Here is a 19363-nt window from a genome sequence, read left to right as displayed (position 1 = left end):
AAACTAGTAATTGTATTTTGAGATGTACTGTCACCACATAACCAAGTAATTGTGTTTTGAGACTTAAGGTCGCCAGATATATAAGTAATTCTATTTTGAGAATTAAGGTCGTCAGATAACCAAGTAATTGTTTTGAGACAAAAGGTCGGCATATAACTAAGTAATTGTATTTTGAGACATAAGGTCGCCAGATAACTGAAGTAATTGTATTTTGAGACTTATGGTCGCCAGATAACTAAGTAATTTTATTTTGAGACATATGGTCGCCAGATAATCATGTACTTGTTTTGAGACATAAGGTCGCCAGATATATAACTATATTTTGAGAGTTAAGATTGCCAGATAACCAAGTTTGTGCATTTTGAGAGTTAAGATCACCAGATAACCGAGTATGTGTACTATATTCCATCGATGGTTTTGTCATTAAACTTGTGTCATTTTTGTCGTTGGTATTATTCAATTGTTCGCATACTTTCCCTTTGTTTATACCCCGCTACTGATCTTAAAATCGAAAAGCATCAAGGATATACACATTGCAGTTGATATCTCATCAAAGAGCATATTTTTTTGTATATGAGTTAACACTACCACATAAGTGATTCAAATTGTATAGACTCTGATGCTATTAATATTTCATCACACAAACAAATTCCAGTATCCCATCATCAGGTATGTAATAAAAATAAATAAATAAATAAATAAATATATATATATATATATATATATATATATATATATATATATATATATATATACAGAGACGAGTCTAGAAGAGCACGTACCATAAAAATACTGATAATCATTTATAGTAAATGTGATAGTGGTTGATGGGTAAGGGGTTTGCTATTGAAGAGTTTGAGTAATTTGTATTATGAAGAAAGAATAGCAACCGTTTGCTGTGAAGACTATTACTTGAATTACTCAGAAAAGGGCAAGTCATCTGTTATCCATGTCCACGAGACTTTATTGTATTACAACCTGTATTATCTTTGGTACCTTATTATACCTAATGGCTTAAATGTGTAATCTATGTACATGTTTTGATTACAAATGTTGGAAGGCAGTATCTTTCAATTGGGGTAATCTTGACATAAATATAACAAGCTGAATTGTCATTATCTTACAAAATCTTTTCTGCAAATTGAAGTAGTCTAGCGTCACGTGGTTAAGAAATGTATGTGGAAACGTTTGACTACAATATGATATTATCAACATTCAATATATTGCATACACTCGCTTTGGCGTCTGGTCCAGCTGCACGCTGCAAAGAGCCCGATGTATGTCGCATAATGCACTGGAAGATATGGGTTTATAAAGTTTGTTAGTAGTAATTAGCATAACAGAGATAGATCCTGATCTGCCGGTGTTTATGCAATGTTAGACCAGGATTTTCATTGTAGTACTTGTATTTAATGCACAATGAAAGGAACATGGATTAACGTAAACAATACGGTTCTATTTTGTGACTTTTTGGGTGTTTATGTATGTGTGTGTGTGTATGTGAGAGCAATTTTGTTCATGTATGTATTTAATGTCTTGAAATTGTTTTTAATGTAGACATCTAACTGACCGATGTGAATTTCCCAAATGTGATCCGATGTGCGCTCTATGCATATATGACAGGAACTCGGTTTCATTTTATGAAGTAAGTACGAGTAATCTGAATCGATTTACAATTTACTTTTGTTGGTCAGTTTTTGTGGTTTTGCCAAAAATGAAATTGTTGTCCGTACATATTAAATTTGTTTTAAAAAATCTTTGTTAGGGATAAAGATCTATCTGTCTTTAATAAGATAGTTCATTGGATAAAGATTTAAATCAATGGTTTCTAGCAATACATAAAGATCTAAGATTGTACCCAAATTACAATTAAATTAAATTGTATCCAATTAAATTACAAGTTAATTCAAAGAATGCGTATGTGTCTCACTATATTTTCTCGTAAGGTTATGAAATTACAGAATACTTCTATCAGCCACGTTGTACTTTCTGATAAAGTCTCTCAATTTGCAGAATGCTTATACTGGTTTCATTGTCCATCCTGATAAGGTTTCTCAATTATACAGAATGCTTGTATAGGTTTAATTGTACTTTCTGATAAAGTCGCTCAATTTGCACAATGCTTATATCTGTTTCGTTGTATGTTGTCATAAATTCTCTTGTCCACAAACGGCAATTAAAAGTGACTTGTTTCTTTTTTCTTGTGAAGAACACACTTTCCATGTTAGGAAATAAAAGTGCAAAAATATAATTAATATAAACTGAAAGCCATCGTAGATACATAATTTTGTATTTATTATAAGACTTTGTTATCCTTTTGAGATGCATTCAGGAGTTACCTTGACTTGAATCTCATCCTCTTGAAGCATCAAGCTGCATCTTGTCCCCCGTCCCATAATTCGTGTGAATAAAGTTGAGGCCATAACATTACAACATTATTACCTTTAGGTAGACACGCATTTTGCAGAGAGGAATTGTGTTTACTAAGTTAATAAGTGACAATCTTGTTGACTGATAATAGCTCTGATGTCTTATTTAAACTTGTTTCTTCACAATAGTTTATTATACCTACATACATAAAGGTATATTTTACACTGTACATGTTTTCCAAATAACCTTTGCCATAAACCATATTTTCAGATTGGAAGAACAGAGATAATAATGGACTCCGCAGATCCGGATTTCACCCACAAATTTATATTGGACTACTACTTTCAAGAATCTCAAAAGCTTAGATTTGAGATGTAAGTTTCCTTAATAAAGAGATCTTGCATTTTTCATTTGTCAGAAATTTCTTATCCTTGGTTTGGACAGTGGGCACTGTATGGAACTCGGTGCATGCATGCATCAATCTGACATTAGGGTGTATAATGCTTACTCCAGTATCCCCGTTTAGATAACCTTGCAGCGCGGGAGTATCTTGTTAAGTTCACACTAAAATAAATTATGTAGTAGCAACATTTCCAACAAGTTTTGTTTTACCTAACAGTAGTCATTTATTCGCAGGAGATTGCCTTTAATTGCCCTTACTGTGAAGCTTTGGTTCACTTGTCCCAGAAGATAACTTTGCAATGTGTTTTACATGTATGCTGTATCGTGAGACCTGCTACGTGTTAGAAACGTAAACGCCCTTCATAGAAGCTGCAATCCAGTGGTTTTATTTCTTTGAGACTGCCTGGGCAGACGCTTGACACCGTTATTGTTTAGACATCCAGCCGTTCATAAATTGAACTGTTGGTGTTAAAGCAATATTATGTTAAGCTCGCTGTCAAATTGGCTTTAAGCTAAATCAAGGAGGACTTGACAAAAATCGGGTTCTCAACAGAAGAACAGTTACGATATCCTAAATACAAATCGTGAATATCTGACCTGGATGCCACAATGAACATATTTCAAATCTTGTCTAATTCTTCTGAATGATTTATCATATCTGAGACATATAACGCAGACATTGGCAATCTAGTCTAGTGGGTGGCTATGTATATGTAAATCAACTTATCGACTGCGAGGCAAGTAGCATAATGAATTGCCAGTGCTACTGCTGCTATGTCTAATCTGTATATTGATTGACTTGTAATCTACATATTGAATGGCTAATACAATTTCAGGATTTATTTTTAAAGAGTTATCTTCACCTATAGTGCCAAAATGTCTGATCAGAACAGTGTGTGTGTGTGTGTGTGTGTGTGTGTGTGTGTGTGACTAAGATTTTTAACATAGTTTTAACCAAAAAAGATAATTATTTCAAAGACACTTTTTTCGTTTAAACCTTAGGTGTGGTACTTAAATCTTATGCTCTCCTCCGAAAATTTATTTATTTTTTAAATTATACCAAATATACGTAATTTATTTAGCTTTTAAATATTACCAAATATACATAATTTAATGCAGATGAAAAAATTCATTAAAATAGGTAACGGATATGGTACTAACAAAATTTTCCTTTTGGCGTCACCCGCCACTTGGATTCGTTAGTGACTAACTGTACTTTATACTCACAAATCTGAAAGAAAACATTAATGATTAGACCCATTTTCATTTTATTGTTAAGTATCGATAATATAATATATTCCAAGAGGTATCATAGAATAAAAGAAAACACTTTCGAGACGCAGTAAGAAGAAGCGCGTTCTTGCGTAGACTAGCAGTATAGATGGACTGATATTGTTATAGCTAACTCAAGCAGAGCCACGTGGTGTTACAAAGGTATCCTGATGACGACAGGCCGGCGCTGAGTTGCCAATCTGTGTTAAACATGTCTCTTGTCATATCAGCCGAGGGTGGGAGTCACCAGAATTTTTCTAATAGTGTCTAGTTTTCTAATGGTGTCTAATTTAAAATGGGATCGCTCTTGCATCTATCATGGTTACCTCAGTGGATAATTTGAAAATCTTGTCGCTGAAGAATGTGGTTTAAACATTTAGTAGTTAATACGAATAAATGATCTTGTCTCTAATTTCTGAAAATTTCTTTTTGGATAGTAGATCATCAGTCCCTTCCAATGACTTTTTAGTTGATCCAGCTTTAGCAGATGCTGGACATGAGCCTTTTGGTATGCATGTATCATCGTCACATATTGGTCCATCCAATTGTCGGAACAATGAAGGTCGGTCATGAAGTATTTTTGATTAATCTCAACGTAAAGAGGACAGCATTTTAGCTAACAGATGGGTTTAACAAAATTGGGAACTTTTCCAAAGTACTGTGATAATAAACTAATTAATAGTAGCCTGACTCGTTATTAATCTCATTTACTTAAAGCAAGAAAGATATACAGTAAGTTTTAAATCGCTTTCTAAAGAAAAAATATTGTTTCAGCAATTATCATTTTCTGATAATTGAAAGTTAAACACTGCAACAGTTTCAATATCTTCTACAAAAATGATAAATTAGAATTTGTACGTTTAAAACTTTCATGCAAATGGAAATAAAAGTTCCAAAGATTGAAAATGTTCAAAAAAAACCATTTGTTATGAATAAATTAGAACTCCACTTCCATTGCTAATATTTAACAATATATTTCTGTGAAATTTTCTTTTTGTTCAGTGAGTACTTTAGTATGGAGAATAAATCAGTCTAATTAGTTCTACTTAATTCAGTCATTTACCCTTGCGGGAAATATTACCACAGGACTTAAGAGTAAACTAACCTTTCTAATTGTGTTATCAGATTAATTTGCCCATGCTGATGGCTGCGGGGCTTTTATTTTGTCATCAAGTCACTGATTTGGGACAATAATAAGTACCCGTAGCAGATTATTTTAAACTTTTTAATGATGTTAAATGTCGAATCAGTGTTACACAAGACTGAGTACACGACTTTTATTTGAAATTTGGATGATTCCAGAAACCATAATGGAAAATAATGCAGTCAAGAAATGGCGGTCTTATGAACATCATAATTGCTATTGATGGTGAGTCGGATTTGGGGATTTTGGCCATAATTAGCATAGCCTATTGGAAGAAAGTGTTGTATGCAACTTAAAATGATTACTGTCACGCCCTTTTTTTCTTCCTTTTTTGTTTTGTTGATAATTGCAGAATCATCATTGCCTGTGATTGAATACGATTATAATTTGAAATTTTGGATTATTGGAATATCATAGAATTTGGATTATTGGAATATCATAGTTGAAGAGTTTCCAGACACCAAAAAAATATTTCTTTTGCGCATAATAAGTACCACGTATGTTAATCAATTCTCATTAGAAATGTTAGCAACGACGTGTTGGAATCAAGAATTTATGATAACATTGTTCCACCATCTAAAATTAATTGTTGTGACCTTTTTACAAGGATCTATTCAACATTTAAAAAAACAATCTTGATCCTACTAGAGGAGCAGAGCATTATCTTGTCATCCCCTGCATTTTAAGAACTTTAATTTGCAACTTAAGGTAAGATTATGAAAAAATACATGCAACTAGCATCCGTTTGTATTTCTCGGCAAATTTGATATTGCCTAGATAACTTAGACACACAAATGCCATTTCTTAAAGACATATATGCATATGTATAAGTAACGAGCACATTGTGATCTTCGCTTCAGCTTTGTCATATTGTCATATAACGTTGGCAATTATTGACAGCGTTCCTGAAATCTTTAATTATCTAGTGACCAGAAGAGTTTGTCAAAATACTTTAGTGACCTGGAAAAGCAATTTATCGCAAAGAATATTAATATTTTGAATGAAACTGAAGCATACAAGAAAACTGAACTGCTTGACTATAAAATGAGAAAGATTAATTTTTGTGTTTCTGAACACTTTGTTCCGTAACAGCAACACATACAATTGGGACCACACCATCATTGCTTAGGAAGTAATAACTAGTAAATACCAGTATGGAAATATCTTCAGTCATGTTAGTCAATGCAATTATGTTGAATATTTAAAGACGTTTTATTCAACGAAAGCTGTTGGTCCAGTTTTCAATCCTTTTTGTTCTAATATTTAATCCTTTTTTCAGCCATGATGTTAGCTTCCCTGGAGAGAGATTAAAAAAACAGGTAAGTCCCTTATGAATGTATTAATGTGCTTCCATATTAAAAATTTCAATTTTTACCATTCTATCCAGTAAAAAGTGCCTCTAAGTAGTAGTGAATCCTGCCTTCTTATCTTACAAACCTGACCAGCTATTAAAATGTGGTTCCAAGAAGAATGTCAAGTTCTACTTAATTATTTTACAAAACCAAACACGAGAGGGAAATGGACTGCCAAGTAGTAAGGCCCGTATTGTACATTTTGGAAACCATGGTAGCTTGTAAAATGTGCTTCCAGGTAGTATATTAAAGTCCTTCCTTCATATTTTACAGACTAGACTAGTCAGTAAAATGTGCTTAGTAACATCCAAGGTCCTGTCTTTATACTTCACAAATCAGACTAGCCAGAGAAATGTGCTTCCGTGTCATGACTTGTCAACCGTGGGAACTCTGTAATCATTGTAATCATGTTTGCATTTATCATTTGTATTGCATTCCACGTGTCCAGACATTTTAGCAGCATACATAATTGACCGTTAGTAATGTATTTTCTATTTTATATCAAACCATATACAGTCTGAATAATGTTTTTGAAGCTATCTGGTTTCTGCTCCTTAATTTATAAAAATTACGCTATTTTTGTTTTATTTTCATGACCACAGTAAGCATTAAATGCAGTCTTCTTGTGGTATTTAATACATAGCAAAGCATTGTGGAAACATGGGAATTAAGTTCGAATATAAATGGAATTTTTTGATGTAGCCATGTAGGTCTGTAGGAGCAAAATGGTCACTAAATATATTTCTATATTCAAATACTTTTAGGGCTTTCTTGGGATGATGGAGTGTACATTAGGAGAGATAATGAGCTGCGGAGGGATATTCGAATGTTCACTCGAGTAAGTGAAAATACCAGTTCTAGTGTGATGGAGAACGCTAATTACAAAGCACAATTTAATGTGTAAATATGTGCTGTTCCCAAGCTAACGTTGCATGTATTCTTGTAGAACAAGACATTATATCTGCATGAGTATGTCGGCATTGAGTGAAAATCGGACTTTATGTATCGCCAGACGAAATGTATTTAAAACTAATTCAGGAAAATGAAATTCTACAATTAATGTTACTTCTACTACTACTTCCTTGTCTACTTAATCTTGTTCGTTAATTGAAGTTCTGCAGATTTAACACATCACTCGGCTCATATTCCCGCTTTTAACGTTTCTCACCTCGGCAAGAAAAGGCGTATATTGGAAATATCAGTAAAATAATCGAACGGTAGTTTTTGATAAATATGGCAATCACTTTCGCATCCATGTCAGTGTCCATCTGTACATCCATGTCATTGTCCACCTGTACATCCATGTCAGTGTCTATATGTACATCCATGTCAATGTCCATCTGTGCATCCATGTCTACATCCATCTGTACATCCATGTTAATACCCATCTGTACATCAATGTCAATGTCCGTCTGTACTTCAATGCCAATATCCGTCTGTACATCCATGTCACTGTCCATCTGTGTATCCATGTCAGCGTCCATCTGTACATCCATGTCAACGTTTATCTGTACATCCATGTCATTGTCCATCTGTGCATCCATGTCAACGTCTATCTGTATATCCATGCTAATGTCTGTCTGTACATCCATGTCATTGTCCATATGTGCATCCATGCCAATGTCCATATGTGCATCCATGTCGACGTCTATCTTTACATCGATGTCATTGTCCATCTGTACATCCATGTCAATGTACATCGATGTCAATGTCCATCTGTACATCCATGTCAATGTACATCTATGTCAATGTCCATCTGTACATCCATGTCAATGTACATCGATGTCAATGTCCATTTGTGCATCCATGCCAACATCCATCTGTACATCCATGTCAACGTTCACCTGTACATCCATGTTAATATCCGTTTGTACATCCATGTCAATATCCAGCTGTACATTCATGTCAATGTCCAGCTGTACATCCATGTCACTTTCCAGCTGTACATCCATGCCAATATGTCTGTACATCCATGTCAATATGTCTGTACATCTGTGCCAATGTCCGTCTGTCCATCCATGCCAAACCTTAAAAATGAATGCAACAATAGTTAAAAGTTTAAAGTTAAAAGCGAACAATCTTGCTGTAGATTAATTTGTGTAGCAGAACTGGCACGAGAAATGATGCTTTAACAATTAACAGTTTGTTTTTATTAAGTTGGTCAATCAGAAAAATCAAGAGTTTTAATGTTTGTTATGTTGATTGCAAGCATTTCCTAATTGTTAAAATGTAATCTTGTATTACGAAATGGATTTTCAACATTCGAAATGGAATTGTCAGTGAAAGTCAACATCGACTTGTACAAAACCAGATAGTTTTCATAATGTTGCATACCAGTATTGTTAGGTTCCATACTTAAAAATAGCATTATCATTTGGCATGTATCACTGTTTTTAACGATCCAGTACCGCCTCAAAATATTAAGAGAATTATAAATATCAAACAGTAATTAGTCCATTAAAAGAAGCAACGTTTCCTTTCAAGAAATCATAACTTTAATTATGCTTTCTAAGGGAAAATATCAGAGCGCTTTTCAATCATTTCAATGGATGTAATATATTTAACGAATTGCGAATGTATTAGTTTAATCCACTATTTGAAATATTTCATTTCCATATGATACTAAAATTTGTAAATATCCTTATGGGCTTAAAGAAGCCTATTGGAATTGAAATCAATTCGTCAAGCGTCAAACTATCCCGACTTTCATTGAGAATTTAGAATTCTCCGTTTTGCTGCTAGTTCTGGAACTCCCTAAATAGCTTTCTTTGGAATTAGGTAGTGTTTTATTGTTCAGCAAATGGCGTTTGTTGTTTTAATGCGATTTGATCATTTCATATTAGACATTGTAAAACGTGTCAACGCTGTCTTCACATTTACAACTCATTTGATATGTAGTTATTGTTTGTATTGTACTTGAAAATACTTTCTGAATCAATCGACTCAGTTCCTTGGAAATTAATTCTCTTTATGGCAAGTGAATTTAATGTTCATGTCCTAGGAGAGGAAGCACAGATATTAAGCAAGTTTGTGATGCAATTGTTAATGTTAATGATATATACGTATCTCCACTAATCATATATAAATTTGCACGGTAATGCAGATAATCCGATTGTTACTATAATTTAGCATAAGGATCTATATAAACAGTTTCTATTACTTGTTTTGATAACTTATATAGCAAGGTGATTGTTTGATGCAGTGTTAAAATATGACTCATTTTGGAATCGGGAGCTTTTGGGTGGGCAACAAGTAGAATGAAGAACACTCACAAACACACGTACATCAATCAGTATGATAGGTAACAAAGTAAATCATGTTTCAGTTTTCTATTAACGTTTCTTTCCATTATAAACTAAATTACCAAACGTTATATAATTTACAATAAAAGTAACGTGTCAAGCCTTCGTGATGGATTTTCGGCATACGAAATGGAAAACCTGCAATTAGGTTTTTTTATTCTACTTATAATAGATACATTTATTAGTAACACAACTATTTCAAAAAATAAATGAGAGTATTTGTTTTATTTCATTCCGCAAATGATACTCGATTATATTCATGGTTTCATTTTTTATGCCGAAATTCTGTTAGGCATTTCAAATTTGTTTTAACAATTAGGAACCGTTTAAAATGATATAACCTAAACTTAAATGATGATTTTTTTAAAAAACATTCACGATTTTGATGATTGAGTATCCTACAAAAGACACCATTGTCATTGCTCAATTTCTCACATTGTCATTGCTCCATTTCTCACATTGTCATTGCTCCATTTCTCACACCAATTTTCCAGTTTGCAAATATGCAGTACCATTGAAAGTGACGACTGCTCTCTTACCTTCAACACTCAAATAAAAATGAGCGAGGTTCTAGGTAAAAAAAAACATGAAATAGTTGGAAAAATCGAGAAAAAAAGATATTAGTGTTTACGACGATTCCATTCTTCGTTTACATGTACGTAACAATTAGTTTCCGTAAAAGCGTGACCTTTTCGACAAATATTACCCTTCTTCCTTTTGAGGAAAAATTATCGAAACATGTAAATTATAATATAACGCTTTTAACGCAAGCACGATATTCATGTTTGTTATTCATTTCAAACTTCTACAACAAAGCTAATCTGTTGATTCCATCTCTAGATTGTAGAAACATTGTCCGTTTGAGACCTACCGTCTTTTACCGAATGTTTACATTAACATTTTTGAGGTCAACGGTCTTTTGCATTTACAAAATCCTATAACAATGTTACCGAATCAACGATTTTAATATGGTCATAAAGTTTAACGAGTATTTTTAAAAATATTTGACTCGAATGATTACAGTAGAAAATAAAACGGCTGTCTTAAAGTCTTTTGCAAACATTTTGAATGTTCACTACTATATGCTTGTTTCTCGCAATTTTCCCACTACTTCACCCTAGTCAGGTTGAGGAAGAAAGGTCACTTCACCAGAAAAGAAATGCGTTTTCAGTATTGATTTTTAAGGTACAGTCTTTTACTGCATCTCTTCTGATGTTCCGCTAAAGTACTATTTTTCTTTGTATGATAGCCTATCGCAAATGATTATTACTTTCACGGTCGATTATCTCCCAGAAAGTAAGCTGATTATCCTAATACGTTTCTTTTCAAACCAGTGAAGTATTGTGACGGTCGATTGAACCATTACTTAGGTTCTGTTAAATGATTTAAATACGTACAAGTAACAGTTTTACACAATATCAGTAACCTATATAGACCGTATTAGTAACTGTTTGACACATTATTAATAACTGAGTGACACATTATCAATAAATGATGAATCATTAACACGATATTGATAAATGATTAACACAGTATATATAGCATAATATTAGTCAATGGTTAACACTATCAGTACATGACTGACATGACATCAGTCAATGGTTAACACTATCAGTACATGACTGACATGACATCAGTCAATGGTTAACATTATCAGTACGTGATTGACACGACATCAGTAAATGATTAACATAGTAACAAAATATTATATGGTTAACACAGTAATAAAGTATCATTATATGGTTAACGCAGTAATAAAGTATCATTATATGGTTAACACAGTAACAAAATATCATTATATGGTTAACACAGTAATACAATATTATATGGTTAACACAGTAATAAAGTATCATTATATGGTTAACACAGTAATAAAGTATCATTATATGGTTAACACAGTAATAAAGTATCATTATACGGTTAACACAGTAACAAAATATCATTATATGGTTAACACAGTAATAAAATATTATATGGTTAACACAGTAATAAAATATCATTATATGGTTAACACAGTAACAAAATATATGGTTAACACAGTAACAAAATAGCATTATATGGTTAACACAGTAACAAAATATCATTATATGGTTAAAACAGTAACAAAATATCATTATATGGTTAACACAGTAATAAAAAAGCATTATATGGTTAACACAGTAACAAAATATTATATGGTTAACACGGTAACAAAATATCATTATATGCTTAACACAGTAACAAAATATTATTATATGGTTCACATCATTTCAGTAAATCATTGACATCGGTAAATAATGCAAGGAAAATAAATTTTATTTACAATCTTCAGAAATACTATTTTTTTATGTATGTATGTGTGGTGTAGAGTGCTTGTTTGCTTAAGTCCTTACTATTAAAAGGTAAAATTGAAGAAAAATGAAGCTTGGATTCAATGAAATTTAAATGTTTCTGTATTTCAGGAGAGTGGCTGATGCAGGAACAATAATAGGTGAGTAGAACTAAAGAGATGCATACTGTGGTGATATCTGATCAACTAAATAACCAATAGAACACAGCAAAGCTTAAAACCTGAAACTTCTTATTTTCAAGCATTGCAATCTGTGAAAATTTATAAATCTATGTTTTGTCATTAATATCATCTCTGCAATCAAAATCCAAGTCCATTTGAAGAGGTGGATTCTTTAAGTCTACATATTATCTTAAGTGACTACTATAATCCGAAAATAAGCCTGGTCTTTGGTCTTCATTTAATCTGGAATCTGTCATGAAGTTCACTTCCTTGATTGTCTGAACTTTATTCATAATAAAGAGATTGTATGTCATGATCGGATTAGGTCTGAGTAAACAGATTTGTTGTGCCTGTCTGAAACAGGACTTTGACCTGTAATGTAAAATACTGAATTTGCGTACTTGTGTACTATGTATTCCGGTGTATACATTCTTATTTTATTTTAATGTTAAACGAGTTTATTTCCCTTTTAGTGAGAGCTGAAGAAGTTTCCAGTTGTAAGGTGAGAGCCAGTTTTATGCTTTAATCTTGCAGAGTGATCCTGTAACTTTCTCACTTAGATACATGTTCATTAGGATGATTTATTTGAGCTCTTTGAATTTGTGGCTGCTCTTTGGATTAAACTTAATTAGGATTGCCTAGTAATCATCTTGTGGAATTAGATTTTATCAATTTAATTAGCATATTAAATGAAAGAATTTAAAGAATTATTATTATTATTATTATTATTATTATTATTATTATTACTATTATTAAATATAATTTTAATAACTGCTCACACCGTTCTCTCCGCATATATTTACTGGTGTAGTTAAATATTCATTTCAATCGATGAGAAAGAGTGTATTCATTGTCAGGTCTCAGAATAATTTTTTGTAAATTGTCACGAGATTTAGTAAATAATTATTGAAACGAGTGCATACCCAATTGCAAACAATGTATTCCCAGATAATTGTTTTAAATCATAGAAGGTATGTACCATTTGCCACACGGAACCAGTTACCAATTGATCATTATTATAAGTTCTGTACATAATCAGAAAATGAAGTTATAAAATGTTCATTGTCTTCATTGATAACATTTTACTATGCTCTTTAGAAACATACTGCACACAGTCGAGAATAATCAATAATCAATAATCATGTGGCAACCAGTTTCATGTAACAATGGCACAGTCCTTGTGATTGGAACGATTATCATAAACACTTTAAGCAAACGGTTAAATCTCTCTCTCTCTTCTCTCTCTCTCTCTCTCTCTTGTATATATATATATATATATATATATATATATATATATATATATATATATATATATATATATATATATATATATATAATGTATTCATAGCCGGAAGGGGTGCCTAACGAAACAGCAGACTTGCATTATGACCCCTGTGCCACTGTCTGTTGGTGGTGGTGGGGACGGTGAAGTTGAGGTTAGAAGTTGAGAATACGAGTTGCTATTTACAATAAATAGAATGATGATTTATGATGGTGAGCCTTTATAGTTGATGAAGTGTTCATTTGAAAGCACTGATATGATTTACGTTCCTTCTCAGGAAGTAGCAACACTGCATTTTAGAGCTAGTAAGCTTGAGAAAAGAACAATCTTTGGAAAACTGGATCCCTTTCTGGTGTTATACAGTACAGATGAAGACAAGGGGTAAGAATGCGTTTGATTCAGACTTTTGCACTTATTGATGTCTGTAAAATGTGGCTATAATTTTAACGACTTAAGATTTTCATTATCAATGTTCAGAACTAAGATCATTTGATTTTGTTTTACATTGCCTTGAGGAGAAATTTCCCTTGCATAGTTTTTTCAAGCTAACATCGCAAAATAAAGACAAGAGAATGGTAATGGTGAATTCGATTTTTACCGATTTCGACCAATAAGTTACTTTCCTTCGGGAATAATTAAATTTTGTAAATTGAAAAAAAAAACATTTGAATGCACTAACTTGCAATTTAACAGGCACTTAAATATTTCTAACTGACATTGACGATTATTTTTTATACTTGTTTTGTGTTTCTGAGAGGTTTCGAGTTATCTCTGACAAGTGGTTTTCTGCCATTTATTTGTTTCTCTGACTGATTGTGGAATTACTAATTTAACAGCGAGCGTTTGGAACAATTTAATGGAACGGATCGACTAAAAAGGACTTCGATGCGCTGTCGTGATAAAATGGTCAGTCCACAGTAGTTGCATTAATTGCGTAAATTCCATGCTTTTTATGGGAAGTCTAACTGCCATTGATCTTGTCTCAGTGTACTTAACATCAGCCACAGCTAGCAATACTAAAATAAAACTTTCTGGTTTATTTTCTGCTAATATTGCAGCTTCTCATTAATTCACAAGACCGAAGTCATCCGAAACACTTCGAAACCTACATGGGCCCCATTTTCCATTCCAGTAAAAACATTGTGCAATGGAGATTATAATCGGTAAGTCATTCAGGGACAGAACATTTTACTATTCTCTGAAATACATGTATATATTTGCCAGTGATGTTTGGAACTGCATTGGGTAAAATTCATGAACTTAAAAACTAGGAAATGGCTCTTTCATAGTTCTTAACAAAACCCAGGTAAATATATCAACTGATTTTTATTTACGTCTGTACATTTATGATCGCAGTCCAATAAAATCGGATTTTCCATTAGCTGTTCTTATTCATACGTTGGAATGATATTTATCAATCTAATTTAAACAAATTATTTTGTAAGGGACAAAAATATTTTTGGTCTGAAATCATGTGACTTGAAACATAAGGAATGTACACAGATAATATAGATGTGTCTGGATATGTTGAATATTTTATCGTGTGTGACAACTAATCATGTTGAAGACAAATCATACAGTAAGAAGATTGTTCGATAGCTACAATTGTGACACTTTTTGGGTATTTAATATTTGTTGATTCAGCATATAACATACCAAGAACTTTTTTCTCTAATACGAAGTTACTATTTCCATGCTTCCGCTCTATTTTCAGTATATTTAAAACGAAATGCTATCACTGGGACGATGATGGAAAGTGAGTAAATTTAATAATTAGATTACGAGTTCTATGCCGTCATGACTCAATATATCGATATTGTGCTTTCACCAAAAGACTTCGTAACATGTCTAGTTAGTTCTAAATGGAAATGGTGCAAATACGATGTGTGTGTGTGTGTGTGTGTGTGTGTGTGTGTCCCAATTCCGATGCAGGGGTAGAACGATAACTCATCTACTACTACTACATAGAGGAGAACTTAAAAATGTTATGAATTTTTGTAGAATCTCCTTTCACTATTCATTTAGAAAATTTTATTAAATAAATATATTTTGGTCGTATGATCCTTAACGTTACTGCAGCATTAGGAGTGCAGTTTTCTGTACGGCCAGCTGATTTCCGGACAAACTGGACTGGCAGGTCAATGGACAAATGTGTTAAGTCAATATATGTAAGCATCTATGTTAGCACCACATCCTTGCATTAAAGGTCACCTTGACTTGTATTTAACATTCTACATGCTTAGATTAAGTTTGTTTGCATGCATCTCATGACCGCATAGGATTGTTTCACCCTGTATACATAGTTCTCCATTATTACCCGCTTAGCAATAATGTAATTCCAATGGTATCGCAATAACGTTAAGGATCCTGCGGCTAAAATTATATATAAAAAAACACAAGTTGGAACAGCCATCGGCAGAAAACTTGCATCAAAACCATTGTACATTTGTACTTATTTTGGCATTGCCAGATGCATCAGCATGTTCTACTTCTAACGTAGTTAAAGCATTATACTGTAAAATACCAGGTTAGAATCCCCACCCTCCCACGAAGGCAGTTACACACCTGTTGCAATGCTATATTTGGCTTTATAACTCATAGAGCAGAAACAGAAGAGCTTACGGAATGGCCTGTTGTCCTCTGTCATCCGTTGGTTAGCACAGGTTTATCATTACTCTTTCTAAACTCTTAATTGAATTGACAGCCATCTTTAAAATTTTTTATCGCTGCTCCTCCGTAATTGAAAGTCTTATCAGCATAGATTTTTCACAAGAATGCCTCTTATGATAAGATGGTGCTAATTGAAAATGGTGGTGCTCGAACATTCCATACAGACGCAGCAGATGCCGTTTTAAAAATCTTGCTATCACTACTTTTGATTTGGAGGGTCATATCAACATGTTTTAGAAAATAAAATATTGCCGCTCAGACATCAAGTAGCTATGCTCAAATTACTTTTATTTTTTTGAAAAACAAAACGCATTTTCAAGGAGTTAAATTAGCTTTTGCGGATTTACCGATTTCTCATTAGTATATACTTATTGTTTCCCCATATATCCCAACATATCACACCAGAAGTTTACCAAAATTTAAAATCCAAAAATAGCACGTTAGTCACAATTTCCGACAGATGGTGATCGGTAGTTTTCTCAGCAAAGGAAAATTTACAAACATATCAAAAATCATTTTAAAAAAACACAAATGCCTTAAACTAAGTATAATATAGAATATGTATGATATTCATACATTTATTAAAATAGACTACATTTATTAAAATTAACTTCATTTATTAAAATTAACAAAAGAAAAAAAGACTCAAAATGTGCATCTCCATGCTTATCCTATGTACACGGTACTTTGTGGTATATTGTCCTCAATTGTACATTAGAATTCACCTCGCTTTGATTTACTCCGAATTAAAAGCACAATCCAGGCAAATTAAAGAATAAAAATTAAAGTTACTATTCATTGTTTGAATTTCACGAGGAGTTTTACCTGACAACAGTAGTAGATAAAAAGCTCAGACAATACTAAACACCGATCTGACAGTGGTGAACGGGTTAATCTGTGCATATAACTCCCGTGGTTGGTTCTAATAATTGCCAAAGGAACAGTCCTGAAATTTATATCTCTTAAACTGTCGATCATATCTATTAAAAATATATATCTGGTGACGGAAAAGTTTTGATATTTATATATGATGTGCCAATTTTGGTTTTCAGGGTATGATGCACAAAAGAAAATACCTGTTTGGAACTCGGGGTCCAATGTTATTTCCGAAAGCTGCTTAGAGTTAACCCCACCTTGCTTACCCATTGACAGGACTCGGATAACAATTATTTCTCCTATATAGTCTATTCATGTTTCTCAGCACTGAACGTTCCAGTGTCCAGATCCCAATAAATTATAAGTTAATGTAAAGTACCTTCAAAGATAAACGCACTGAGTTCTAGTCATGGGTTATCCGGCATTGTTTTGAAAGACTACCTTGTAAACAAATCAACGTGTATTGGGTCAATGTTTTCACCTGCGGATCAGAATCAATGCTTCATTCATTGCTCACTGTCCCCAAAATACACACAGGCAACCACACAATGATGTTTTAAATAATTATCTTTAGATCAATGCTAAGAATGCCAATCTAATTATTGTATCACCACCAAAATGGTCCAGGAAAATGCTCTAAAATAGAATGATAGTACATTCATGGGCACTGAACCGTAAGTAATAATAGTGACCAGAGTACGGTTACATTCAGTAGAAGCGTGCAGTATCACCGGTTTATTATACGCTCATTTTTTCCCTCGTTAACTTTACATTTTCAGAATCGTTCAGTATTCCCGGTACTGAATGCGCGCGACAATACACATGTAGCATTTACGTGCATAAAGAAACTACTTTCTGTTGTAAACAAACAATGACGCAGACGCCAGCACTTTTGATTTGTACACAAATCATGTACACTCGCGTAAGAGGCTCTTTACATTGTGGTTGTTTAAATTTGTTTCTGAACGAACTAAAACATGTTTCGTGGACTGCAAAAAAAAAACCTGTTTTGGCACATTCAGCGTTGATGCTATGTTACGGATTTAGGCTAGCTACGTTATATAAAAGTCGGAAGATAAGGTCCTTACAAATAACATACAAGTGACAAGGCATGTACTGTCTTCTTTATCTGGTTTTAAGGATGGCAAAATAAAATATACTTAGTTTTACATCCTGAATTTCCTCAAAATGTATTTTCTTAATTCTGCAAATCCGAATTACATGAGCCATGTCATCGGGTTTCAATCTGGATTACACATTTCGAAATTGTGCTGTAATTTCGATGATAAGTGTAATTGCATCCTCCTTATTGCACTCAAAATGAAATAAGCATTAAATTCCATAACGTCCTTTTGATAATTGCAATTGAAAGACTTCATATTTTCCCACATTATGATTGCAAACATTCAATGACAGAAACACATTTGCAGACGTAAACACGCTTCTCCCGCGCCACTTCAATCCGATGCATTTCATGTATAATTTGCACAGATGAATCCAGTCTAAAATCACAAACTTTCGTCGAATCGAAACAAAATACCAAAATATATTCATTCCATATCAAATGGAACAGTTGTTGCACTGCGCATTCATTCACAATATGACTTTCAATTTTAACTAGGCACGCCAATTTCTTTCGAAAGTTATGACGAGCACGCGACTAAGTTCAAATTTATCTGGGCGGAGTTATGTGCGCATTAATAATGATGTCATTGTGTAATGACAAATCTGCGCTTGTGTATTTAGTTTGGAATACGGCATTCATTCATTTACGTTGTTTCTTGTAGTGTATTTTGTTTATATAATTAAACCTTGGGTAGTATTAAAAACATGAGCATATAATAAAAAGGTTACTGCATTTGTATGGGAAAGTATGAACTCGTTTTGTCGGAAGGATATACTGCACTCACAAGTTCGGGCAGTATTCCATCCCAAAACTCGTTCATATTTTCACATACAAATGCAGTAACCTATAAATATCGGTTTTCCGCGGTATTTATTTCCGGTGATACGTACCAAGGTAAGTGTGCACTGTACCGGTACTTCGGTAGTTTCCGTCAGTCACAATGCAAGGAAATTTGCTACTAATCTTGTTACGAATTGATGCAAGATGCATTGTCTTAAATTAATATAAAATACTACAAGTATAATTATATTTATGAATGTTTAATTACATGTTTGACACGTGTCACGTAAGACAAC

The 19363-nt window shown here is 33.1% G+C and overlaps 1 protein-coding gene across 1 annotated transcript in view; it reads left to right on the top strand.

The window, feature by feature from the left end:
• LOC149789031 (copine-8-like) overlaps positions 1–19363 on the top strand; it is a 53760-nt gene that overhangs the window by 6700 nt on the left and 27697 nt on the right. The window contains exons 3-11 of the mRNA XM_089975203.1: positions 1558–1645; positions 2641–2744; positions 6468–6507; positions 7305–7378; positions 12284–12312; positions 12807–12835; positions 13893–13996; positions 14674–14778; positions 15330–15371. Of these exons, the coding sequence (XP_089831329.1) occupies positions 1558–1645; positions 2641–2744; positions 6468–6507; positions 7305–7378; positions 12284–12312; positions 12807–12835; positions 13893–13996; positions 14674–14778; positions 15330–15371 (615 nt within the window). The remainder of the gene's footprint in view (positions 1–1557; positions 1646–2640; positions 2745–6467; positions 6508–7304; positions 7379–12283; positions 12313–12806; positions 12836–13892; positions 13997–14673; positions 14779–15329; positions 15372–19363) is intronic.

Source organism: Sinohyriopsis cumingii, chromosome 11, assembly GCF_028554795.1.
Source record: "Sinohyriopsis cumingii isolate HCF-2022 chromosome 11, ASM2855479v2, whole genome shotgun sequence".
Lineage (NCBI taxonomy): Eukaryota > Metazoa > Mollusca > Bivalvia > Unionida > Unionidae > Sinohyriopsis > Sinohyriopsis cumingii.
The sequence above is the reverse complement of the archived record's forward strand: the minus strand, read 5'-3'. Positions and strand labels throughout refer to the sequence as shown.